Source organism: Ammodytes marinus (assembly GCF_949987685.1).
Source record: "Ammodytes marinus genome assembly, chromosome: 2".
Lineage (NCBI taxonomy): Eukaryota > Metazoa > Chordata > Actinopteri > Uranoscopiformes > Ammodytidae > Ammodytes > Ammodytes marinus.
The window spans coordinates 32,733,264-32,758,206 of record NC_137231.1 but is presented as its reverse complement, the minus strand read 5'-3'; the positions used below and the strand labels follow the sequence as shown (position 1 = coordinate 32,758,206).

At 38.7% G+C, this 24,943-nt stretch overlaps 1 protein-coding gene across 2 annotated transcripts in view; it reads right to left on the bottom strand.

Annotated features, from left to right (window-relative positions):
• Positions 1 to 1,425: 1,425 nt before the first annotated feature.
• The window catches only part of LOC307258094 (myosin heavy chain, fast skeletal muscle-like), a gene marked incomplete at both ends in the record, with an annotated part of 33,332 nt that continues 9,814 nt past the window's right edge, over positions 1,426 to 24,943 (bottom strand). Inside the window, 39 exons of one of the 2 annotated variants that reach the window (XM_080037500.1) lie at positions 1,426 to 1,446; positions 1,555 to 1,686; positions 1,796 to 1,891; positions 1,981 to 2,085; positions 2,172 to 2,342; positions 2,436 to 2,561; positions 2,651 to 2,854; positions 2,934 to 3,242; positions 3,379 to 3,503; positions 3,893 to 4,058; positions 4,185 to 4,368; positions 4,496 to 4,692; positions 4,777 to 4,895; positions 4,984 to 5,110; positions 5,222 to 5,611; positions 5,703 to 5,793; positions 5,881 to 6,026; positions 6,105 to 6,281; positions 6,360 to 6,602; positions 6,686 to 6,941; positions 7,023 to 7,159; positions 7,277 to 7,400; positions 7,484 to 7,601; positions 7,732 to 7,819; positions 7,925 to 7,995; positions 8,120 to 8,423; positions 8,522 to 8,692; positions 8,788 to 8,937; positions 9,192 to 9,310; positions 9,457 to 9,595; positions 9,717 to 9,820; positions 9,914 to 10,012; positions 10,094 to 10,157; positions 10,241 to 10,333; positions 10,451 to 10,550; positions 10,631 to 10,658; positions 10,753 to 10,909; positions 11,002 to 11,145; positions 11,221 to 11,427. In XM_080037500.1, coding sequence (XP_079893626.1) covers positions 1,426 to 1,446; positions 1,555 to 1,686; positions 1,796 to 1,891; positions 1,981 to 2,085; positions 2,172 to 2,342; positions 2,436 to 2,561; positions 2,651 to 2,854; positions 2,934 to 3,242; positions 3,379 to 3,503; positions 3,893 to 4,058; positions 4,185 to 4,368; positions 4,496 to 4,692; positions 4,777 to 4,895; positions 4,984 to 5,110; positions 5,222 to 5,611; positions 5,703 to 5,793; positions 5,881 to 6,026; positions 6,105 to 6,281; positions 6,360 to 6,602; positions 6,686 to 6,941; positions 7,023 to 7,159; positions 7,277 to 7,400; positions 7,484 to 7,601; positions 7,732 to 7,819; positions 7,925 to 7,995; positions 8,120 to 8,423; positions 8,522 to 8,692; positions 8,788 to 8,937; positions 9,192 to 9,310; positions 9,457 to 9,595; positions 9,717 to 9,820; positions 9,914 to 10,012; positions 10,094 to 10,157; positions 10,241 to 10,333; positions 10,451 to 10,550; positions 10,631 to 10,658; positions 10,753 to 10,909; positions 11,002 to 11,145; positions 11,221 to 11,427 — 5,802 coding nt within the window. Of the gene's footprint in view, positions 1,447 to 1,554; positions 1,687 to 1,795; positions 1,892 to 1,980; positions 2,086 to 2,171; positions 2,343 to 2,435; positions 2,562 to 2,650; positions 2,855 to 2,933; positions 3,243 to 3,378; positions 3,504 to 3,892; positions 4,059 to 4,184; positions 4,369 to 4,495; positions 4,693 to 4,776; positions 4,896 to 4,983; positions 5,111 to 5,221; positions 5,612 to 5,702; positions 5,794 to 5,880; positions 6,027 to 6,104; positions 6,282 to 6,359; positions 6,603 to 6,685; positions 6,942 to 7,022; positions 7,160 to 7,276; positions 7,401 to 7,483; positions 7,602 to 7,731; positions 7,820 to 7,924; positions 7,996 to 8,119; positions 8,424 to 8,521; positions 8,693 to 8,787; positions 8,938 to 9,191; positions 9,311 to 9,456; positions 9,596 to 9,716; positions 9,821 to 9,913; positions 10,013 to 10,093; positions 10,158 to 10,240; positions 10,334 to 10,450; positions 10,551 to 10,630; positions 10,659 to 10,752; positions 10,910 to 11,001; positions 11,146 to 11,220; positions 24,688 to 24,796; positions 24,929 to 24,943 lie in introns of those variants that run through there. The other variant, XM_080037499.1, reaches the window with a different exon arrangement.

Sequence of the window (24,943 nt, the reverse complement as noted above, 5' to 3'; positions counted from 1 at the left end):
TTGGTCATCGATTCGTTGAGTCGCGCGATTAATAAGTCACTTGCAGGCGCGGCACTGTTTACATCCAGCTGCCGACAGGTTCATGCACGCCCACAGCGAGCCTTCCGCACGTGAAGGCTCGCTTCACGTGCGGGAAAGCTATAGTGTGAGCGGCCACAGCTTGTATTTTGGTCATATCTAACACTGGACTGCAGGCCTATATAAAAGTGTTGTACCTTTGCTTTCTTTGGGTTAAAAAAAACTCCTTCAACTCAGTATCCGTCTAGTCCAAAAAAACTCTGTCAGCTGCTGCTGCTGCAGACGGTGTGCAGACGTGCTCGGAGAGTCGGCATCGGCGAATCAACAGTCATTCAAAGCAGCGGCAGTAATCACACAACCGAACGGTGTAGAAAGTCCCGTCAGTTAAAAATAGTGATCCAGATTTTAAATCCATGTTAAAATCGGAAGGATATAGAGCTAGTTAGCTTAAAAAAAGTAGCAAACATGTCAACTGTGATGTGTTCAGGCCGGCTCAGTAATATGATTGATGTGTTCAAATGCAACACAAACAAAAAGAAATTTGAGATTTTGGCAAAACTTGTTTTCCCAGCAATATAAAATAGATAGTAAAGATGGAATTATGACCTGTTTATTATCCTATCTTGAGCTATGATCATATCAGCAATTAAAGCAATAATACAAGTTCTATTTCAACAAAATAATAGAAAATTATCAATTGTGATATCAATAAAGACTTGGATCGTTAAGGAGTCTTGAAAATGGTATCAACATCAATACAAATTAACGATCTTCTGTCATCTGAGAGAAATTAAGATGATTTAATTTTTTTAACCGTTAGTATTTACCGGTTAAAAATATTATCGGTTGACTGGTTTACCATGGACATCCCTTATACTGTATACATGTATATCATACATTGTATGTTTTTTTTTGTGTTATCCCAGTTAAGTTTATTATTAATTTTTTATCATTTAATATTACTTTTAATAGTTCCGGGACGTTGGAGCAATAACCTGGTGTTTTGACACTTCAGTCTGCACTGTGAATTTGAAGTAATGTTCAGTTTCTGAATAAAGATGCGGCATTTACAAATGTTTCTTTTTTTTTATCCGATTCATCGATTAATCGAAAAAATAATCGACCGATTAATCGATTATTGAAATAATCGTTAGTTGCAGCCCTATTACCATTTATATTGAGCTTTATAAAGCCTTATAAATAACATCTTGTGAATATGCTTATAATACTTTTCAGACTGGACCTTCATATGAATTGTTACAACACTAACATTGGCTTATTTTTGAAGACACAATAAGATCAAGATGACACAAATAGCAATTTAAGATCAAATGCTTTTATTGCGGTATCATTCATTTCACATCATATTATATGATTAGAAACTATCAGCCCACTAGCTGGAGTGGTTTACTCAGCCGCCTCCTTTCCCTAAAACACACACAAATAACAAAGGGTTTGATTAGGTACAAAATACATGTTAAGTACTTTTTAATTTAAAATGTATTTTTCTATGCCAAAACGCAGTTGTATATTTACCTTGCCAGAGTCACGGGACTTTGCTCTCATTTTGTTGACCTGGGATTCTGCAATGTCAGCACGCTCCTCAGCCTCCTCTAGCTCATGCTGAACCTTCCTGCACTTGGACAGATGAGTATTGGCCTGCTCCTCCTGGAGTAAGATAGAAATGGACTTTTTTGAATATCCAAGGTCTTCTATGTGTATGTTAAATCTGACACATCAAGTTTTTAGTGTTAAAAATGTATATGTTGTCCCTTACCGCCTCCTCAGATTGCCTCTTGTAGGCCTTAACCTTCAGCTGCAACTTGTCAACCAGATCCTGCAGCCTGGCAACGTTTTTCTTGTCCTCTTCAGTCTGTTATACCAATAAAATGTGCATGTTAAATGTCCTCAATGAAATACATGTAGTAGATGTTTACATGTTTAAACTTAATGTGGTTGTACCTGGTAGGTAAGCTCCTTCACCCTCCTCTCATATTTGCGGACACCCTTAATAGCATCTCCTCCACGTCTCTGCTCAGCCTCAATCTCTGCCTCCAGCTCACGCACCTATAGAACACAGTAAAGACATGAACTATCAATACTTTTTAAAAGTCTTGCTTCAGCTGTACAAACTCTTAACATTAATTTCTTACCCTAGACTCCAGTTTCTGGAGCTGCTTCTTGCCACCCTTCATGGCCAGGTTCTCAGCCTCATCCAAGCGGTGCTGCAGGTCCTTAACAGTGACCTCCAGGTTCTTCTTCATCCTTTCCAAGTGGGAGCTAGTATCTTGCTCCTTCTTCAGCTCCTCAGCCATCATAGCAGCCTAGAGGAAATAATGTTAATGAGAAATGTCTGGAAAAAGCACCCCTCTTTCTTTTTAAAACTAAAATTAAGAACATGTGAAATATAAACCTACATCAGTGATGGCCTTCTTGGCCTTCTCCTCTGCATTCCTTGCTTCCTGAACAGTGTCATCCACTTCACCCTGGACCTGGACCAAGTCAGTCTCAAGCTTCTTCTTGGTGTTAATAAGACTTGTGTTCTAAAAGATCAGAAATAAGTTAAGTTATCACTTGCCTGACAAATATTTAGATTTGTAAATTAGTGGAGAAATGTTGAAAAAGTGTTCACCTGGGAATGCAGTAGTCCAACACGCTCACTGGCGTCCACCAGCTCCTGCTCAGCGATTTTGCGGCTTCTCTCTGTCTGTTCCAGAGCAGCTCTAAGTTCCTCGATCTCAGCTACCATGAGACCATTCCTACGATCCACCATAGCAGCTTGTTCTTTGAAGTCCTCCTGTGCTCTGAGAGCATCATCAAGGTGCAGTTGTGCATCCTAGTGAAAACATATCAAAATGAATGCCAACATTTAGTTATACTGAGCACTGTGTAACAACACCTGTGTCTTACAATACCTTCAGCTGTGCCTGGACATTCCTAAGCTGCTTCTGGGACTCAGCAGCCTGGCGGTTGGCGTGGCTAAGCTGAATCTCCATCTCATTCAGGTCTCCCTCCATCTTCTTTTTGATCCTCAGGGCATCGTTCCTGCTTCTGACCTCAGAATCCAGTGTGCTCTGCATTGAGTCAATCACCCTCTGGCTATTCCTCTTGATCTGCTCCATCTCCTCATCTTTTTCTGCCAGCTTCCTGTCTACCTCACCCTTAATCTGGTTGAGCTCAAGCTGGACACGCAGGATCTTAGACTCTTCGTGTTCCAGAGTTCCCTAATGATAAGAAAGAAAGAAAGAAAGAAAGAAAGAAAGAAAGAAAGAAAGAGTCAGCTCTGCTGCACAGCATTTATAATTTAAAATGATGGATTTATATTGGAATAATTTTTTTAAGATCTCCTCTTAAATGTACCTCAGCCTCTTCAAGAGCTGTCTGGATTTCAGACTTCTCCGTCTCCACTTGTTTTTTGGACTTCTCCAGCTCATGGATGCTCTTGCCAGTCTCACCGATCTGTTCAGTCAGATCTGAGATCTCCTCTGTAGAAAGATGCATGTGTTTTATGTTGTTAAGCCTTTATATGTGAAATATGGATGCTTAATTCTAAAACATCCATTAAGTTAAGTTACTTTTATTAGTCAATGGTTACATTGAAATTTGTCTTTTCGCATATCCCCTCTCAAGTTAACACACTTCGGAGGGGGTCAGAGCGCAGGGTATGCCAAAGTACAGCGCCCCTTGAGTAGTTTGGGGTTAAGTGTCTTGCTCAAGGACACAATGGTAGAGATTGTATTTTTACAACTAACACCCCCCTGTCCGGTGCCGGGGATTGAACCAGCGACCTCATGGTTACTGGTCGGCCACCTTTCCTCTAGGCCATCCTACAACCACCATGTGTTGAATAGAATATAATGTCACAAAAACTTACGCTGCAGGTTCTTGTTTTCGCGCTTCATGGTCTCCAGTTGATCCAGAGATTCTTCATAGGAGTTCTTCATTTTGAAGAGCTCAGTGCCAACAGAACGAGCCTCCTTCTGAGCTCCCTCAAGCTCTGCCTGACCCTCCTCAAACTTCTGTTTCCACTCTGCCAAGACCTGAATAACACCATTGATACAGATCAGTTGGTCATTTAGTAAATGGTAATATAAAAAACATATACAAATATGTATATGTTATTGTATTGATGCTATGGCAGGGACAAACAAAGTGAGTGTTGGTACCTTGTCAAAGTTCCTCTGCTTCTTGTCCAGGTTGGCAGCCAGAGCATTAGCCCTCTCCACATCAATCATGAGGTCCTCCACCTCACTTTGGAGCCTCTGTTTGGTTTTCTCCAGAGAAGCACACTTGGAATTTGTTGCCTCAATCGCCTCCTCAGCCTCCTGAAGGCGCTGGGCAAGCTTTTTCCTGTTTGAAAAGGTGCATTTGATCTCTTTGTGTAAAACTAGTACATGAATGAACATATATATATTTTTTAGTTACAAGATTAACATTACAATCGTTCTAGCCATTTAATTGTTTGAATTGTACTCACTTGGACTCCTCAAGCTCCTCAGTGCGCTGGATAGCATCAGTTTCATACTTAGTTCTCCACTGAGCCACCTCACTGTTGGCCTTTGACATACCACGCTGCAGCTCAGCTTTGGCCTCCTGCTCCTCCTCAAACTGCTCTCTCAGCAGATCACAGTCATGGCGGGCTGATTGCAGTCCATGGGCAAGAGCATTCTTGGCCTTGTGTAAGAAATCATTTTCAGTTTGCAAAGTTTCTAAATATCACACATGAATTTGATTTGTACACACCTAGCTTTTTCTTACCTTAACCTCCTCTTCAATCTGTCTCTTCAGCTCTTCAATCTGCTGTGTGAAGGCCTGTTTGCCTCTGGTCAGCTGGGACACAAGAGCTTCTTTCTCTTCAATTTGACGGCTGAACTCCCCTATTGTGAAAAAATTTCACGATACATTATTTTGTGTTATTTTGCTTAAATATACACAACATTTCATCGACTGATTACTTATACATACCATTTTCTGTCAGGAGACGTGCTTTCTGTCCACCAATGTCATTCATTTGACGAACATTTTCATCATTCTTGGTCTTCAGTTCGCTAAGTTGGTCCTCAAGAGTACGGCTCATCTTTTCAAGATTTCCCTAATGAGGAAAAGAGAGATCAGATCATGAAGTCATTTTTATCTAGAAGATGAATTACCTTATTTTGCTGTTCTACTTTGGATTTTTTCTAAACATTAATGTGATTTGTACCTTTGCTTTTGCAACAGCCTCCATGTTGCTGGAGAGGTCATCAATCTCCATCTTGTATTCACTCTTTTCCTTCTCAAGCTTCTGCTTGACACGCTGGAGGTTGTCGATCTGTTCTCCCAGCTCGGCAACGCTGTCAGCCTGCTTCTTGCGAAGAGCAGCAGCAGTGGCTTCATGCTGCAGTGTGGACTCCTCAAGGTCACGACGGAGCTTCTGGAATTCAGCTTCACGCTTCTTGTTCATCTCAATCTGAGCAGCAGTGGCACCACCGGCCTCTTCAAGCCTCTCACTGATCTCTTCAAGTTCCCTGGAGAGGTCAGCTCTCTGCTTCTCAACCTTGGCACGAGCAGCACGCTCAGCCTCAATCTCTTCCTCCAGTTCCTCAATACGGGCCTGTTGAATGTAGGTGAGTTGCCTTTCAGTGAACTTTCGCTTCATAAACACAAAATAGATAAGATATGTTTTATGTAAGACAATATGTCACCTGAAGCTCCTTGATCTTCTTCTGAAGCTGAGCACCCATTGACTGCTCATCCTCAATCTTGCTAAGGTACTGACTGATTTCAAAGTCCTTCCTGTGAGATTAATAGATAGAGTTCATGGTAAGCAGTGGAACACCTCATTCAAAAGAGGTTTTTGTTCAAATTCACAAAGAAACTTACTTTTTAATTTTCTCGTCAGACTGCTGCTTGTCATTCTCAAGATCCATGATGCTTTCCTGGGCCAGTTTCAGGTCCCCCTCAAGCTTCCTCTTGGATCTCTCAAGGTCCATACGCAGCTTCTTCTCTTGCTCCAGAGAACCCTCAAGCTGAACATTCATATAAGTTATAAGTTATCCTCATGAAGAATTTTGCTTTGCCACTCGAAAGTGAATTTGTAAACTTACATCATCCACTTGCTGTTCAAGCTTGGTCTTTGCTTTGGTCAGAGTGTTGACTTTGTCTTCCTCTGCCTGCAGGTCATCAAGAGTCTGCTGATGAGCCTCCTGAAGGGCTTTCTTTTCTTTAGTCAGCTTAGCCAGGCTCTCATCCTGAGAGGCCATCTCCTCGGTCAGGTTCTTCACCTATGTTTTTCAGAAAGATGTGAAATAGTAATACTCTAATGTTACTTGACCTGCAAGATAATATTCATATTTTCAAACCTTGTTCTCAGTTGCATGCTTCTCCTTTTCCACTTTAGCCAAGGTAAGCTCCAGGTCATCAATATCTTTCTTGAGCTCAGAGCATTCATCCTCCAGCTTTCTCTTCTTGGCAGTGAGCTCTGCATTGATTTCTTCTTCATCCTCCAGTCTCTCGGTTGTCTCTTTGAGTTTGGCCTCAAGCTGAATCTTACTCTTGATAAGTCCTTCACATCTCTCCTCAGCATCTGACAGATTCTCTCCTTCCTAATTCATTTCATAAAAATAGAGGTTAACAATCAATTCTGCAAAACTTAAAAAAGTAAAACAGTCGGTTGATGTCTACTTACAGATGCTACTTGCAGCGACAAATCATTCTTTTCCTGCAAGAGGGACACCATCTTCTCCTCCAGTTCCTTCTTCTTGGCTAAAGCAGTAGCCAGGTCTTTTGTCATTTTTTCATAGTTCTCCTTCATGCTAGCAAGCTCCTTTTCAGTTTCAGCAGACTGCAGCAGAGGCTTGATCTTGTAGTACACCTTCATCCATGGCCAGTGTTTCACATTCATGAATGAGCGGATGTTGTACTGGATTGTAAAGACAGCTTCCCTGTGGAGAAGAAGTTGCTGTTATGGAAATGTTGTTTGTAATTTCCATACCATTATTCAGAATTGATTGTTTTTAACATGCCTCCTCTCCATCATCTTCACAAATTCCGTTCTCATGAGATAACCACGAGCCAGAGCCTGAGTCATTGTGACCAGAGTTGCTAGCTTTTCATCTCTCATCTCCTCAAGGAGACCCAGCAGTCCGGCCTTGAAGAACACCTGAATGATGAAATACAATTGAATTAATATAGGATGAAGTACATAGTGAATACCCTTTAAAACTAACAAATCCCATACCAACTCACGTACGTGACATACGGAAAGCAAGGTTCTTACCTTGGTGTGTCCGAATTTGTACTCATCTTGAGGAACATCAATAGACCCAAGCAGCTTCTCTGAAGCCTTCTTGTTGTCAATGAACTGGCCCTCAGGGATGACACTGGCATTCAGCACCTTGTACCTTTTTAACGAGAGTAAATCGTCAGTGTGAGTATTTTCTTTTAATACTCTACATCAAACTTCTGTTAAAAGATACACTGTTACCTCTGCTTAAAGTCAGCATAAAGGATTCTGCTTGGGAAACCTTTTGTGCAGATTCTGATACCCTCCAGCACACCATTACACCTGAGCTGGTGGATAACCAGGAAGTTCTCCATCAATCCTATACAAATGACATTTCTTAATTACATCTATGAAATAATTAGTAAGTTTCCTTGTTGGAGCAGCACACAGTAAAATAAAACATATCAACAACACTAACAAATCTGTAATATATTATGTTCTCTATGTACCTGGAGTCTTTGACTCATTGGGAATCAGGCAGCGCACAAAGTGAGGATGGGTTGCCCTCAAATTAGTCATCAGCTTGCCCAAGTTCTCCTGTAGATCCAAAATGGTAACTCATGTCAAAAAGTGCAACAATTGTGAGTTTTGGTATAAACTGAGATATGATTTGATACTATAATGTACAGTGTTAAACATTACCCTAAACTGCGAAGACACAGTCTGCATGGAACCTCCCTTCTTCTTGCCTCCCTTCTTTGCACCGCCAACCTCTGTTGACGATTTTAAGTAGACATTTATTGTTAGAACAATAAATCAAATTTACACGAACACATGCTGCTCTTATAAACATATACAGTGAAAGTATGTTTGAGTTTGCTAAAGTCAATGTCATACCCTCAACAACAGGAGGATACAGAGCAGCCAGCAGTTTAACTGGGGACTTCTGGTACAGCTGAATAACGGAATCGTTCAGTGGATCCTTGTTCTTGTCCAGCCAGCCAGTGATATTGTAGTCCACGGTACCAGCATAGTGCACCAGGGAGAAGTGGCCCTCAACCTTTACACCCTTTTTTGGCTTTGGTTTCTCAAATGCTTTGCTCTTTCCAAGATGCTGGTCATACAGTTTGTTCTTGAAGGAAGTGTCTGAGGCCTTGGGGAACATGCACTCTTCTTCAAGGATGGAGAAGATGCCCATGGGCTTGAAAAAAGCAGGAAGAGGTATGTCATTAAATGCTAGATGTTGTCTAATTTAGACCAACAGAACAAATACATTTAATTTCAAAATGGAATCATTACCTTTTCAATCAGCTCAATACAGGCAGCTAAGTCCATGCCAAAGTCAATGAAATCCCAGACAATACCCTCCTTCTTGTACTCCTCTTGCTCCAGTACAAACATGGTGTGGTTGAAGAACTGTTGCAGTTTCTCATTGGTGAAGTTGATGCACAGCTGCTCCAGTGTGTTGAACTGTGAGAGGACAAATAATCAATATAATATGTTCTACACCACAATACATATTCGGAAATCAAAGGTTTAAGCTGCTTTTTGAAAATGAATCTTACATCAAAGATTTCAAAGCCAGCAATATCCAGCACACCAATGTAGTACTGTCTTGCTTGTTTAGTGTCCAGCTGCTGGTTGATACGAACGACCATCCACAAGAACATCTTCTCATAGATAGACTTGGCCAGGGCAGGCACTGAGTTCATCACCTGAAGAAAAAACAAAGAAAATATATGATTTGATTCAGTCAGGTATTTCGTAAAATGATGGATTGCTGGTATTTTTGAACTACTTCCAGTGAGATAAGACGAAAGAATCAAGGAAAATACTTTCATATTTTACTTGATGTTATTTGTTAATAAACAAATATAAAAGTAGAGCTAATTCACACATGGAATTACACTTCTCAGTTTTCTTTTTCTTAAAGTTAAAATGTTTTTTTTAAACAGTATATCTTGAATACCTGAGGTACAGTCTGTCCCTTGGTGACATACTCATTTCCGACCTTCACTCTGGGGAAGCAAAGAGCCTTCAGCATGTCAGCAGAGTTCAGACCCAGCAAGTAAGCAACCTTGTCAGCATCTGAAAATATTTCAGAGATTTACAGTAAATACATACAGTATGTGACAGTGATTGGCCATCATGACAGATACCTTAGTGACTAGGACATGTATTCGGCCTACTGTTGTTTCTAAGCTATGCACTTTGAGTTAACATGAAATTCTCACCCTCTGTGCCATCAGGCTCAGCCTGCTCCTCACGTTGCTTCTGCTTGAACTTCATGTTACCTTGGTGAAGAATAGCACCAGTCATCTTGTAGATACTCAGCTTCTCTTCATGAGTGAAGCCCAGGATATCAATAGCGTTCTATTTTCAAAGGAGTTGTCCACACAATAATCAATTTAGAAACTTATTTTAAAAGAGTAGTTCTGATGTTGCATTTACTGCTCATAATAAATGCCAATATTTTGAATTGAAGTTCACTCACATCAGTGGCATCCAGCTCTTCTTTGTCATCAATGCTAGCCACGGTGATTTGACCCATGCTACACATGGGGAAGTCGTAGGGGTTGGTTGTGAGGAGGGCCATTTCTGGAGATCAAAGAATTGTAAAAAATTCAATGCATTGTCATGTATACAAATTAAATAAGAAAAAAAACGTTGTGCATATACTCAATCTTTTACCAACTATCTCAGGTTTGTGGCCGGTCATCAACTGGAAGAAGATGTGATAGCCTCTTTCTTGCTCAAGCTGGTATGTCACTCTAGACTTCTCCAGCAGATCTACAAACATTGTTCATTCGTCACAGCCTGGCCAACTCGCAATTTAAGACACTTGTATGCTCTCTGAGGATTGTTACTTACATGTCTCAATATCAGCACTAGCCAGTTTGCCAGTTTTGCCGAAATGGATTCTGATGAATTTACCCTGTTTGTAACATAGGAATATTTAATGTCCCGGCACATGTGGAATTTCTATAGTATATGTTATAAAAATCCCTCCGTACTTACAAAACGAGAAGAGTTGTCATTCCTCACAGTTTTGGCATTACCATAGGACTCCAGCAGGGGATTGGCTGCAATAATCTGATCCTCCAGTGACCCCTGTAATTCAAATACAGAATTGATACCAGAAAATTAGTATTATTATAATTATTTTCCATTGAAAGATATCACGTTTAAATAAGACTGAATTATACTCATACAATAACATAATCACACCTTTGACTCGTCCCTCTTCTGTCCGCCTGATACTGAGATTGTTGCAAAGTACTGGATGACACGCTTGGTGTTCACAGTCTTTCCAGCACCAGATTCTCCACTGGGGATAGACATAGACTTATAAGAATATCTTCAAAGTATTTAATCATTGTAAACAAAGTCAACAAATATGAAACTTACGTGATCAAGACAGACTGGTTCTCCCTATCTGTTAGAAATAAAAACAACAGAATTTACTATGTTTTTCTTGCAAGTGAAACCTGATAAAAATGGTAATCAGTATTAGAGTTGTTATAACTTACCAGTATTCATGAACTGATAAGCGTTGTCAGAGACAGAGAAGATGTGGGGTGGAGCCTCCACACGCTTCTTGCCTCTATAGGCATTTACAACCTCAGTATCGTACACTGGGAGCCATTTGTAGGGGTTCACAGTGGCACAGAACAGCCCAGAGTAGGTCTGAAAGTAACCATAGAGATTCAACAGTTATGATTCATACAAGTGTAGCCATTTTCAGCATTTCTCTTTTCTCATTAGGCAGATTGTCTTACGTAGATCATCCATGCTGCATAACGCTCTTTGAGGTTATACAGCACAGAGGCTTCATTGAGATGGGTCATCATGGCCATGTCCTCAATTTTGTCGTACTTGGGAGGGTTCATTGGAGTGACCTGTTCTTCTTTAACTACAACCTCCTGGAACAAGACATTTGTCACGATGAGAACTGATTATAAAACATTCCTAGATTACTTTTACTTTATGATACTAACCTCCTGAGTGGTCAAGACTTTGACAGTGACTTTGCCACCATCCCTCTTGAGTATTTGTCCTTTCAAGTACAACTCTGCCTTATCTTCCACATAGCAGGCAGACTTGGCGTCAAAGGGCGAGGCTTGAGCCTCAAGTCTCTCCCTCTCTGGCTTACGGAGGTAAATGGCAGCTTTGCCGTAAACCTCCATCTCAGCGTCAGTACTCATGGTTGCTGGTTACTTCTGTAGGGTAATTGCAAATTTGAGTATTCTTATTAATCTTTTTTAAACTAATAACTTCAAGTCACATGACAAACTAAAATAACTAAGTTAAACTAAATAATAGACATTAACAAACAAATCTATCTATCTATCTATCTATCTATCTATCTATCTATCTATCTATCTATCTATCTATCTATCTATCTATCTATCTATCTATCTATCTATCTATCTATCTATCTATCTATCTATCTATCTGTCTATCTATCTATCTATCTATCTGTTTACAGTGCTGCTCGAAAGAATTTGAACCCCTTGAGCATTAATCATTCATTTTTATCAATAACAGTATTTTTTATAGAAAATAACAGATGTTTGTTTATCAATTCAAAAATGTTCTTTTACGGAAATCAATTGTTAAAACAGATAAAACAAATGATTTGCTAACTTTTGTATGTGCAAAGGTTTGTGAATCCTGAGCTGCATTGCTTAAATCGAGCCGGTAAACACAATCAGGTGGGCAAAATTGAGTGATGAAATGGACCATTGTAATGAGAGATCTTTAGTGAAGAAATTGGGCGGCACTAGATAAAACAGAGATCAAACCAGGTCAGTTTAGGCCCACTAAAGTGAACCCATATACAGTGAACTCATTTTATTAGAATATCATGGAAAATGAATGGGAATTGAGGCAAGACTTCATGCAAAAGGGGCCCAAACCAAGTACTGAGTACATATGGATGATTTTACTTTATAGAGGGCCGACATTTCTGCATTTAAAATCGCTTTTTTTATTGATTTCAAGTGATATTAAAATGCTCTGAGATTTTAAATTAAGGGTTTTCATAAGCTGTAAGCCATAATAATCAAAATTCTAACAAATGACGGCTTGAAATATCTCACTTTGCATGTAATGAGTCTATATGATATATCAATTTCACCTTTTAAGTTGAATTACTGAAATAAATGAACTTTTGCACGATATTCTAATTTTGAGTTTCACCTGTAGGTCACCTAAAAAGGAAAGACAATCTCAGAGGACCTCACGAATAGAGTTGTGATGTTGCACATTTGTCCGGGGACAGCTATAAATTCCTTTAAAAAAAGTTTGAGCTCCATCGGTCCACCTTGAGGCAAATCATCTGCAAATGGAGAGCTTAAAAAGTGACTTAACATCTGCCTAGAAGTAGAATTCCTTCAAAAATATCCACAAGTGCCACAAGAAAAGTGATTTTTCTGGTAAAGGCCAACTCAAACATTACATCTGGAGATTTGCAGACCATTTGCCACCACCGTTCTTCACTTGGGAGAAGGTTCTCTTGGTGGCAGGCAGAGTTGAATTTTAGCCCAAACATGGCGGTTTTGGTTATTACTAATCAGTTAAATTTTGGACTAATCTGTCCACAGAATAGACTTCCAGAAGACAGGTATCTCTAGGTGCTCTCTGGCAAAGTTGTGACAAGCAGTTTTGTTATTTTTTGAGAGCAGAGGCTTCTTCAGCAACCCTCCCATGAAAGCCATGTTGACTGAGTTTTCTTCTTATTGTGGAACCATGCACATCTGCCCCAGATGCTGCAAGAGAGGTCTGCAAATCACTACATGTAATGTTTGGGTTGGCTTTTAACTGATAAATCACTTTTCTTGTGGCGCTTGTGGATATTTTTGAAGGAAGTCCACTTCTAGGCAGATGTTCAGTCACTCTTAAAGCTCTCCATTTGTAGATGATTTGCCTCGTGGTGGATCGATGGAGCGCAAACTTTTTTTAAAGCAATTTATAGCTGTCCGCAGACAAATTTGAAACATCACAACTCTATTCCTGGGATCCTCTGAGATTTCCTTTACTCTTGGATAACTGACCTGAATGGGTTCACTTTGGTGAGCCTAAACTGACCTGGTTTTATATTTGTTTTATCTAATGCCGCCCAATTTCGTCCCTAAAGATCTCTCATTACACTGGTCCATTTCATCACTCAATTTGGCCAACCTGATCGTTTTGATCGATTTAAGCAATGCAGCTCAGGGTTCCCAAACTTTTGCACATACAAAAGTTGGCAATTCATTTATTTTGTCTGTTTTAACAATTGATTTCCGGAAAAGAAAAATTTTGAATTGATAAACAAACATCTGTTATTTCATATAGAAAATACTGGTATTGATAAAAATGAATTAATAATGGTTAAAATAAATACAATTCCAAAAGGCTCAAGGGGTTCACATAGATATACAGGTGAAAACTCGAAAAATTAGAATATCGTGCAAAAGTTCATTTATTTCTGTATTTGAACTTAAAAGTTTAAACTAATATATTATATAGACTCATTACATGCAAAGTGAGATATGTCAAGCCTTAATTTGTTATAATTTTGATGATTATGGTTTACAGTTTATGAGAACCCCAAATTCAAAATCTCTGAAAATTTTAATATTACATGAAATCAACAAAAAAGGGATTTTAAATACAGAAATGTCGGCCCTCTATAAACTATAATCATACAAATGTACTCAGTACTTGGTTTGGGCCCCTTTTGCATGAATTCCTGCCTCAATGCAGCGTGGCATGGATGCTATCAAAATCATCACTGACTGTTGAAACTTGGATGTTTTGCCTCTCCACTCTTCCTCTAGACTGTGGGACCTTGATTTCCAAATGAAACACAACATTTCATTAGGATCAGTGATGATTTGAGGTATCATGTCATCTGCTGGTGTTGGCCCACTGTGTTATCAAGTCCAAAGTCACCACAGCCATCTACCAGAAGATTTTAGAGCACTTCATGCTTCCGTCTGTTGACAAGCTTTATGGAGGTGACAATTTCCTTTTCCAGCAAGACTTGGCACCTGTCCACAGTGCCAGAAACCACTAGTAACTGGTTAGCTGACCATGGTATTACTGGGCTGGATTGGCCAGACAACTCTCTTGACCTGAACTCCATAGAGAATCTATGGGCTATTGTCAAGAGGCAGATGAGACACACCAGACCCAACACTACAGATGAACTGAAGGCCTCTATCAAAGCAACCTGGGCTTCCATAACACCTCAGCAGTGCCACAGGCTGATAGCATCCATGCCACGCTGCATTGAGGCAAGAATTCATGCAAAAGGGGCCCAAACCAAGTACGTAGTACATATGCATGATTATACTTTCTAGAGGGCCGACATTTCTGTATTTCAAAACCTTTTTTTATTGATTTTATGTAATATTCTAATTTTTTGAGATTTTGAATTTGGGGTTTCTATAAACTGTAAGCCATAATAATCACAATTATAACAAATAAAGGCTTCACATATCTCACTTTGCATGCTATGAGTCTATATAATAATCTTCACCTTTAAAGTTGAATTACTGAAATAAATGAATTTTTGCACGATATTCAAATTTTTCGAGTTTCACCTGTAGATATACAGTGCTGCTTGAAAGTAAGCAGCACTCTATCTATCTATCTATCTATCTATCTATCTATCTATCTATCTATCTATCTATCTATCTATCTATCTATCTATCTATCTATCTATCTATCTATCTATCTATCTATCTATCTATCTATCTATCTATCTATCTATCTATCTATCTATCTATCTATCTATCTATCTATCTAACTGATGTTCCTGCTTCATTACAAAGACTTAACATTAGCCCATTCTAAATATTTTCTAGACTGAGTTGATAGTAATAAGATGAACAATAACCAGGCAAATAACAAGTAAATGAAATGTTGCACACAAATACAAATTTAAGACAGTTAAAAGAGCTTCATACCTGACCCTCTCTCTCCGTGAAAAATCTTTTATATTCCTCAATCCTGTTGAAAACATAATCCATATATTCAGATATTGGTTAAAATGTGGCAAGATGTGCTTAAGAAATATAGTAATTACTTAATATTTTAAACAAATTCCTCAAATAGTGATTACTTTGAAAATCTCCAGAGGAGATGAAACACACTTACCACAAGCTAGGGTAACCTATGGACCTCACACACTGCTCTGTCAGGGTACCACACTGACACATGTATGGCTCCTCTTATATGATTTTTATTGCTTATGCAGCAAGAGTTAAATATGGAACCAAATGTCAAACGTGGTGTCATTTTTATATATATCCCAGCATCATATATCCTTGCATTAAAATCCTGCTACTGAAGTTTCTTTTTGCCAGCTGGCTGCGCGTGCAACCAGTTTTGTTTGTAATCAAGAAACCCATCAACAATTGATTTGCGAAAATTGAGGTATGACCTGTGTCACTCAGTAATGCGGACTATTGTTTAATAGAAGAAAATTATCAGAGTATTGTTTTGATGCTTTATTGAAGCCAGTGACGCCAATGTAGTCAGTGGGTTTTTATATCCTTTACATCCCTATAAGAAGTTTTGATGTCTGAGCCTTTTTTTTATTTATTTCTTTATGAATGCGAAAATACTATCAAAAAATAGTGCTGGCTTTTCATCATGTTTTTAAGAAAAAAATATAGGGGAGAACGGGGGAATGTGAGACATCGGGTAATGTGAGACACCCCCTGTATCTAGGCAATGGAACACATTTTTGGTCATGTGAGATATATGTTTTCAAGCCCCCCTCATTTCCCCATGGCCATGAAAGAGAGGACCTCATGGTGATGTTGTTGTTCAGTTCAGTTTCAGTTCAGTTAATTTTATTTTGTCATTGTTACAGGTAACAACGAAACGTTGTCAGAGCAAACACAAACAGGCATAACGTTTTAGTTGTCCACAAATTTACATTTACATAATTAATCAGATCTCAGTGAATCAATCAATAAATCAATCACTCAGTATTTTACACATGGTAACTACTCCTATATGTCATAAATACCCCATAGACTCCCCATAACCCATAAGGTCCTTGGTGCAATAAATAAATACATCTGATGGTGGTAGGGTTGTTGAGTGGTATGCTGCGATGCAAAGTCCAGTTCATAGTTATGGAGGTGTATGGGATGCAATTATGTCACAGAGGGGTGTCCAATGTGGAGTGGGGGGGGGGCAGACAATCCATTTAGCAGCCTGACTGCCTGGGGGTATAGACTGTTGGCCAGCCTGCTAGTTTTGGCCCTGATGGACCTACAGTGGAGGAAATAAGTATTTGATTTGATCCCTCACTGATTTTGTAAGTTTGCCCACTTACAATGAAATGAGCGGTCTATCATTTTAATGCTAGGTTTATTTTAACAGTGATAGACAGAATATCAAAAAGAAAATCCAGAAAATCACATAAAAAAAGATAGAAATTATTTTGCATTTCATTGAGTGAAATAAGTATAAACATCGTTCAACAAACATTTACAATTGAACCAGCTTGTAGTTTGCAGTTTAAGGACTTGATTTTCAGTTTTTTACACTTTTTGAAACCCAAGACTTAAAGGACAAGGACACCATCAAGATGGTTCTGGTTAAACCAGTGAAAACTTTGAGGATTCCTTGACAACACACTCCAGTAACAGACTCCAAGAAAGCATCTCCTCCCTTCGTTTTGAGGTTTGGCCTATTCGGTTTGAAATACCTGCCTTCTCTTTTGATACTGAGCTCATTCTTACCACTGCAAATGAAGCCTTTAGAAAAGATGGATTCCTACTCATTAACCCTTCAGTAAAATCAAACATACTGGAAAAATCTGTGACTGTCAGTCATTCACATGCATTTTCTTATGTTATGAAGTTTTCTCGTCTTCTTCAACTTCATAATAATAGTGTTTTCTCTGATGGTCTGGTTCACTTGTTTGTGTAACATTTACATGTTTAGGAGGTTTAAACGAATGCTAAAACATGTTTGAATTGTGTTTGTTACTTTATGAAATGATGTGCTGTCCACACAATAAATCCTATGAATTCATGGTGACTTTATGATCTTTTTCTGGCTCTTTAGAGCACAATATTGTCTTGCACACAATATTTAAAAATCACTGGGGCAGACACCATGCTATTTGAGGAGCATATTACTAATTTTAATACCTGGAGCCTTGTAAATGTTGATTTCATCACCAAAATGTCACAAGGTACCACAATTGCCATACTTTTTGAAATTGCATCAGATTATGTAGATTGAGCAAGACTAGTCTTCGTAAGAACTACATAATTTTTCTAACATAAGAATTACATTTTGCAAGTAAAGGTAACTAGATTTTCTTCATAAAAACTACATCATTTGATTAATGTAAGAAATACTTTTGCAGGTAAAGTCAACTTAATTTTACTAAGTAGACTTTACTTGCTAAATGTATTCCTTGCATTCAAAAATGTATGTATTTCATACAAATAGTATTCTTGTGTTGTCTACACAGGGGCGTAGGAATGAGTTTAACATTGGAGGGGACACATATACTGTAGGAAGCGAGCGGAATTTTTGCGCCTGCTTTTTGGCACAGCTACTGTAATGTAAGCTTTTAGACACATAAATGCTGTAGCGGGGAGGGGGGGTTACCATGATAGCACTACTACCAGAAGCTTTCCACATCAGTATAACAACCATCTGCCACCTTCCATGGGAAGCAAAAATATTACATTTTCAAATTTGCTTTGAAAATAATAAATTGATAAAATATACAGAATAATTTTCACGACACCTGTTGAATCCCTTCATAACCTCCACAAAGACACCTAAGAACTTGATGAAATATCACCGTATTTATGAATTGAAAATCCACTGATGCTGGCAGAAACACTATATTAAGGAATGGTCCTGACAAAAGAAAAAAAACAAACAAACAAAAAACTGTATGATATGCAATCATACTTTGAATGTTACTGTGTGGAAGATTTAATTCTTGCAAGTTAAGTTTCCAAATTTTTCATGAATAAAAACGTCACCATTTTTTTATTTATTTTTTTAAATCGCACCTTACATCAACCTGAAAACCTATATTTATAATATAGGCAGCCCGAGCCCATAGAACAGAAGGCTTTTAGAGAGCGCATGCCGCAGAGTCGCAGAGCTAGTGGACAATAACGTTCAGGAGCAGTAAACCTCTGATATGCCAGCAGCAGCATTAGAGAGGCGGAAGCAGCACTAGGCTTGTTTACAGGCTTAAATAAGCGATACGTTACACAAAAAGATGTTTAAGTTGGTTTGGATAAAGTAGGAAGTGAATGAGCTTTTGCGCAGAGCATTTACTAACAGAAAGAACAGGTTAACGTGTGAAAAAAGTCGCAGAGTAGCGTTCTAAAGGTGCCCACACACTGCACACCGCCGCGCGGCGAGTTTACATAGAAAGTCAATGTATTTCGAGCGCCGCCGCGCGAATGGGCGGCCGGCGGCGAGCGGATCACGCGGCGCGAATCCTGCTCGCCAATCACGTTGAGCTCCTCCCGACGTCACTCACTTCGGGACGACGGACAGAGGAAATTAAGATGGATGAAAACATAATAGTTACAGTTTGCTCCTATAAGTTCTGTGAATAGCCTATGTGTCTGTTGCCTGCTGTGTACAGTTATCAGTTTTGCTTTATGAACCAAGTTAGCAGCGGTTAGCTTGGGTAAAGCACCATCAGCACAGCAGACTGGTGCGCTCAGCACCGGTTAGCACTAGCGCCAGCATATCCCCAGAGTAGAGAAGGCTGCTCTGGTCTGGCGGCGGACACAATATGACCCAATATGATCACGCGGCGCGGAACCTGCGATTCGCGCGGCCATACGCCGCGCCGGGGAGTGCAGTATGTGGGCACCTTAACTGCCTGAGAGACTTCCCAAACAGTCTGAGCTGGTTGCTCGATGGTGTTTTGTGCCCCCAACGCAGCCTTCTAGGCAGCGCTGCGTTAAGGCACTCCAATGGGCACTCCCCGCCTGAATGCCTAACCGCCAACCCTGCGCGCTACCTCAAAGGCTCGGTTCGGGGCACACAAAAAAACATTCAGGGGGCCGATGACAAGAAGCTGTGTTGCGCTTTCAAAATAAAAGCAATTTCAAAATCAAATATTTTTCTCCTCGCGATATCATTTTTGGGGGGGACAAATGCGTTTGTCTCCAATATTGGAGGGGACACGTCCCCCCCCCCCCCGGTTCCTAAGCCCTTGGACAAGATAGAAGAAATATCGTTCTATTTTAACCTCGGAATGAGTTACAATGACATCTAATGCCATTTTATTTCATGACTAAATAACATGCTGATCTGATATAAAACCGCGCTGAAAAATGTATGTAGTTCATACAAATAGTATTCTTGTGTGGTCTACATAATAGTTTTATGCAGAAAGTTGCCTTGATTTATTTAAGTAGATCGAGCAAGATATTTTTATTGGTGCAGTAACCTCATCTCCAAAAGAGAAAACACCTAACATGTACATAGAAAATGTCTGGCCCAACTGAATTTGTAATTGAATAGCCCTGATGTACATAGTGCCACGCTGACATATTTTTGGCTCCTTTAGTAATGTGGCTTGCTTATGCAGCATGAGTTAAATATGGAACCAAATGTCAGACGTGGTGTGGATAACTAATATCATTTGACATCTGTATAATCGAGTGTTGTTAGCACTTCATTCTTACATCTTGGATCTCAGTCTTGAAGTTTCATTTCCTGAAAGCAATTATATATATTACACATATTTTTTTACATGATTTATACTTGTAGAACATAAATCATTTATATTTAAACTTCTCCATATTGCCCATGTCCCAGCAGGGTTCAACGTAATATTTTTTCCCCAACTTGGCCAGTAACATTTTCTGAATTTCCGTGATTAATTATAAAGTACAGTATTTGAATTTCCCTTCAGATTTGGTTGTTTCAAATCCCAATGACAAATATTTGTCTCCTTTTAACTAATCCGGCTTGATTATGCAGCACAGTTAAATATGTAACCCAAGGCAATATGTGGATAACTAAATAATTTGACATCTGTGTAATCAAGTGTTGATGGTACTTAAAGGTTCAGTAAGTGGAATGGTCAGTTTAGCTAACTTCCTGTCAGTGACTGCAGTGAGCAGTCCCTTCACGTCACCACATTAATGCACTGCGGTCTTCAAGCAGCAAGTTATATAGCATCATCTCAGATAAGTCAGTGTGATAAAACATGATAAAAACCATCAAAACAGACATTGGGAAGGATTTTTTCCTGCTCCGCCACTGTAGGCGCATAAACATTCACCAATCTGTCGCTCTGCGCGTGCACCGGCAGTGAGACGGGTGCCGGTTTGTAGCGTTTACATAAATAAATCGCTTACTTCACCTTTAATTCACTATGCAAACATGTCTGTACAGTACTGAACTGCAAGTCACTGCAAACCTACTAGTTTCACTACTCATCCACAACACTGCAAACACAAATTGGTCAAATTCATGAAAATGACAAAAGGTGAAACATTGCTTCACCTTCAGTGTGAACACACAAACTAAACTTATTTGATTGTTGTGAAAAATGTTCAGTAAACAGCTACTAGCTACAGACAGAGCAGACAGATTGGTCAGTCATTCTTTATTGGTTTTATAAAGTAACCTGATCTCCAAAAGAGAAAACACCAAACATGTACATAGTGCCACGCTGACATATCTTTGGCTCCTTTAGTACTACGGATTGCTTATGCAGCATGCGTTGAATATGGAACCAAATGTCAAATATGGTGTGGTGTGGATAACTAATATCATTTGACATCTGTTTAATCGAGTGTTGTTAACACTTAATTACATTTTGGATTTCAGTCTTGAAGTTCCATGTCCTGCTTTCCATTAAATGAAAGCAATTATATATATTACACATATTTTTTTACATGATTTATACTTGTGTGATCCCCGCAATGAGTAACACTGTGCTAGTGCTTTATGAGCCTAACCATAAACCCAGGACATTTATATGGCTTAATTTATAACCAAGTGTTAGTTTCATGCTTGGCAAGAGAAATTGAGAAGGTTCTATTTGTAGACCGATGGAGGATTTTTTTCTGGGATGGTGAAGGAACAAATGTATTCCTCTACAGAATTACCAGGAATAGCGGCACCAGAGTTTGTGTCGACCCAAACGCAAAGTGGATCCAAAAGCTGCTCAGCAATTTGCAGGGGTAATTTTTCCATGCTTCTACAGTAGCTCAGAACGGACAAACTTTACGGCCTGACACGTTTTTATATAGTGGGTGTCCTGGGGAAATGCACCTGTTGGAAGACAGGTGCATTTCTTGTAATTACAGGAGTGATGAAGTGGCCTCCGACTCCACCACTGTCTCTCCCAATGCAGCATCTTGATGTAACAACAGCTTTAATTAATAAAAAAAAAACTGTGAATGAACTGTAGGAAGTGATTAAACTACATGTAACGCAAATGTTACACACGTTTCAAAGGTTCCTTTTGAAAAAGTGCAACACATCCTCCTCACATGCCTCAACTATAATGTAAAAAAAAAAATATATATTTAAGTTTACAAAACTGAATGATGAATAATTACTGAATAATGCATAACTGGTGCTACTTTAAGTATATAATGTTGAATTAGGGAAACGTTATTCTTGCTGTATGAACACAGATTCTGAATAATTTGAAATAAAAGGAATTCAATTGTGTTTAAATTGCCATTTTATTACAAAACAACAATATAACAACAATAAAATCTGTTTAATAAAGACTTAACACACAATGCACAAAATAGAGAATTATTTATTTCTACAGGATGTAACTCAAATCCTCTTGTCCACATTGCATTCATTTTATTTGTCATGACGCTGTTAAAATAACTTCTGACGTGCTTGTGTTGAAATCCATGATAAAGAATAAAAAGTACAGACATAAAACCTATTTTGAGAAAACGTTAAACTGCCTGTTGACTGTGCTGCTTTCCAAAATGGCACACATCCTTTTTTCACTGTATATGATCCAACAGATTAACATCATGATTAACATTAGCTTGGTTTACTGATAGGTCAAGAGGGTATGAAATATGTCAAACTGATAGAACAGTTAGAAAGCGCCCTCTGCTGGATCACAATGGAAACTACTTTGAATGAGCTGATACGCATGAGACTGCAGCACACATACAGTGTCGAACGGGAAATTACAGTTCGAATTTGAACTTTTCACCCCACCTTCGAACGAATATTCATATTTCAAATAAAAAGGGACATCCCTATTTAACAATAATAAAACAATCTTAAACCCTGCTGAATAAGAATTGGTTTAATTGGCAGGTAGGTTCACATGTACAAGGAATTTGCTTTGGCCAGATGGTGCATAAAATAAACATAAATATAGAGAACTATAAGGATTGTCTTCGGTCTCGTGTCTATGACCAAATCACAGCCGTGCTGATATAGATCGTCAACATAACTCCCTCTTGTGTGATATTGTTTAAATATGTGTTACGTGCCGTTTGGTATGGGATTCAAATGTGTGGCCTTGGCAGTGTTTACTTAACAGTCCATCTTTGCTTGTCTTGTGGAGATCACCTTTATTTACGTGTGCCGTAATTTAGTTAAATACTAAATGACTTGATTGTTTCTTGAACTGTTTCCTTAAATCCATTGTTTCCCCCTCCCCCCGCGTTTATTTATTTAGTTATTTGATAATCCCAATTTAGACATTTTATGGGATATAACAATTATGGTGGCTATTACCCAAATAATATAAAGAGTAGAGATATTGGGTAACACTTTATAATAATGTTAATTATAAGTGATTCATAAGTCTAATGATTGACAAAACAGTAATATACATTTCTAGATGATTAATAAGTCTTAGGTTAACATCACAAATGTGTTGTAAGTCATCTATAAAGTTTTAAGTAAATCAGGACACACTCAGTAACAAATCATTTTTTCCGGCTTATTGATCCATATTAGGGTTGTGCACGTGTGCACGTGTAACCGTTTAGTAAATCATAACCGTTTAGGAAAAATCAATAAACGAAAACCGTTTTTAATTTTTTTTTTTTCAAATTTTAAATTTTCCCTTTTTCAAAGTTTTTAAAAATGTTCTGGAGACACGCATTTATTGATTTTACATCACTAATAAACTAATTGGGGATGATAAAAGCTAGTCTTCCTAATCGGTCTGTCCCTCGGCGAGTGTGTGTCTGTGTGAGTGTGTGTATCGGCGCACACACACACGCGGGGAGTCGCTGTGCTGGGGCTCGACTCACAGCCACGGACGAGTGATGAAAGATAACCTAAATATTAAAGTTACTCGGTTGTCGTGAACTACGCTTGTAAGTAGCCCGAACTTTATAACACCTGTTCAACCTGCATAAACGTGGACATGTAGAAATTTGTGCGAGAGGCTATATTAATCAGGAAATTAATGAAGGGCGATAATGACGGCGCACATGACAGGCGAACTTGTGTGTGTGTGTGTGTGTGTGTGTGTGTGTGTGTGCCATGGACCTATTATAAGAGGTGTTTAAACGAGCGTAGTTCATGTCAACTGTGTGTTTACAGGCGAACAAACGCGTATGTGTGTGTGTGTGTGTATGCGCGCGCCTTCAAGCCGGCAGGCGCACAAGGACAATGACGTCACGGTTAACCGTGTACACGAAAAAAAATCCGTCGTGTACACGGTTAGACATTTTTGTAAACGTTCCCCTAATCCATATTCTCATTTGCTACATTGGAACATATTTTTCCTTAACCACACAAAGGGGTTAAAAGACACAATTATAGTTTGTCTTCTTGGGTTGGCATAATAACTTGTGTCGACCTTAATCATTGACACTTAGGAGATTGGTTAAAAGCCTGAGGTGGTTTCAAATCTTTATTACCAGTATAATAGGCTGATAGTTATACTATGATAGGTGATATATCGTGATAAATTAGGAGAAACCTAGCAATTCCATGTAAAATCAGACATTCAGCACCCCCATATAGCTGGAACAGAATGATCTTTGTTTCATATTTTGCAACTATTCGACTGTGAGATTGGCACAGTCGAATAGATTTTTAGATGACTTACAACACATTTGTGATATGTAAACAGAACACAAATAGATATTACTGGTTTTATTAAATGATTAGTTCATCATTATCTAATGACTTGTATAATTTTAAAATGACTTATGTGTGACTGATAAATTAACATTATAAAGTGTTATCATTTATATTGCGCTTTATAAAGCCTTATAAATAACATCTTATGAATATGCTTATAATACTTTACAGAAAGGACCTTCATATAAATTGTTACAAAACTAACATTTGCTTATTTTTGAAGACACAAAAAATGACACAAATAGTAATTTGAGATCAAATGCTTTTATTGCGGTATCATTGATTTCACATCATATTATATGATTAGAAACTATCAGCCCACTAGCTGGAGTGGTTTACTCAGCCGCCTCCTTTCCCTAAAACACACACAAATAACAAAGGGTTTGATAAGGTAACAAAATACATTTTAAGTTTTTTTTAATTTAAAATGTATTTTTCTGTTCCAAAACGCAGTTGTATATTTACCTTGCCAGAGTCACGGGTCTTTGCTCTCATTTTGTTGACCTGGGATTCTGCAATGTCAGCGCGCTCCTCAGCCTCCTCTAGCTCATGCTGAACCTTCCTGCACTTGGACAGATGAGTATTGGCTTGCTCCTCCTGGAGTAAGATAGA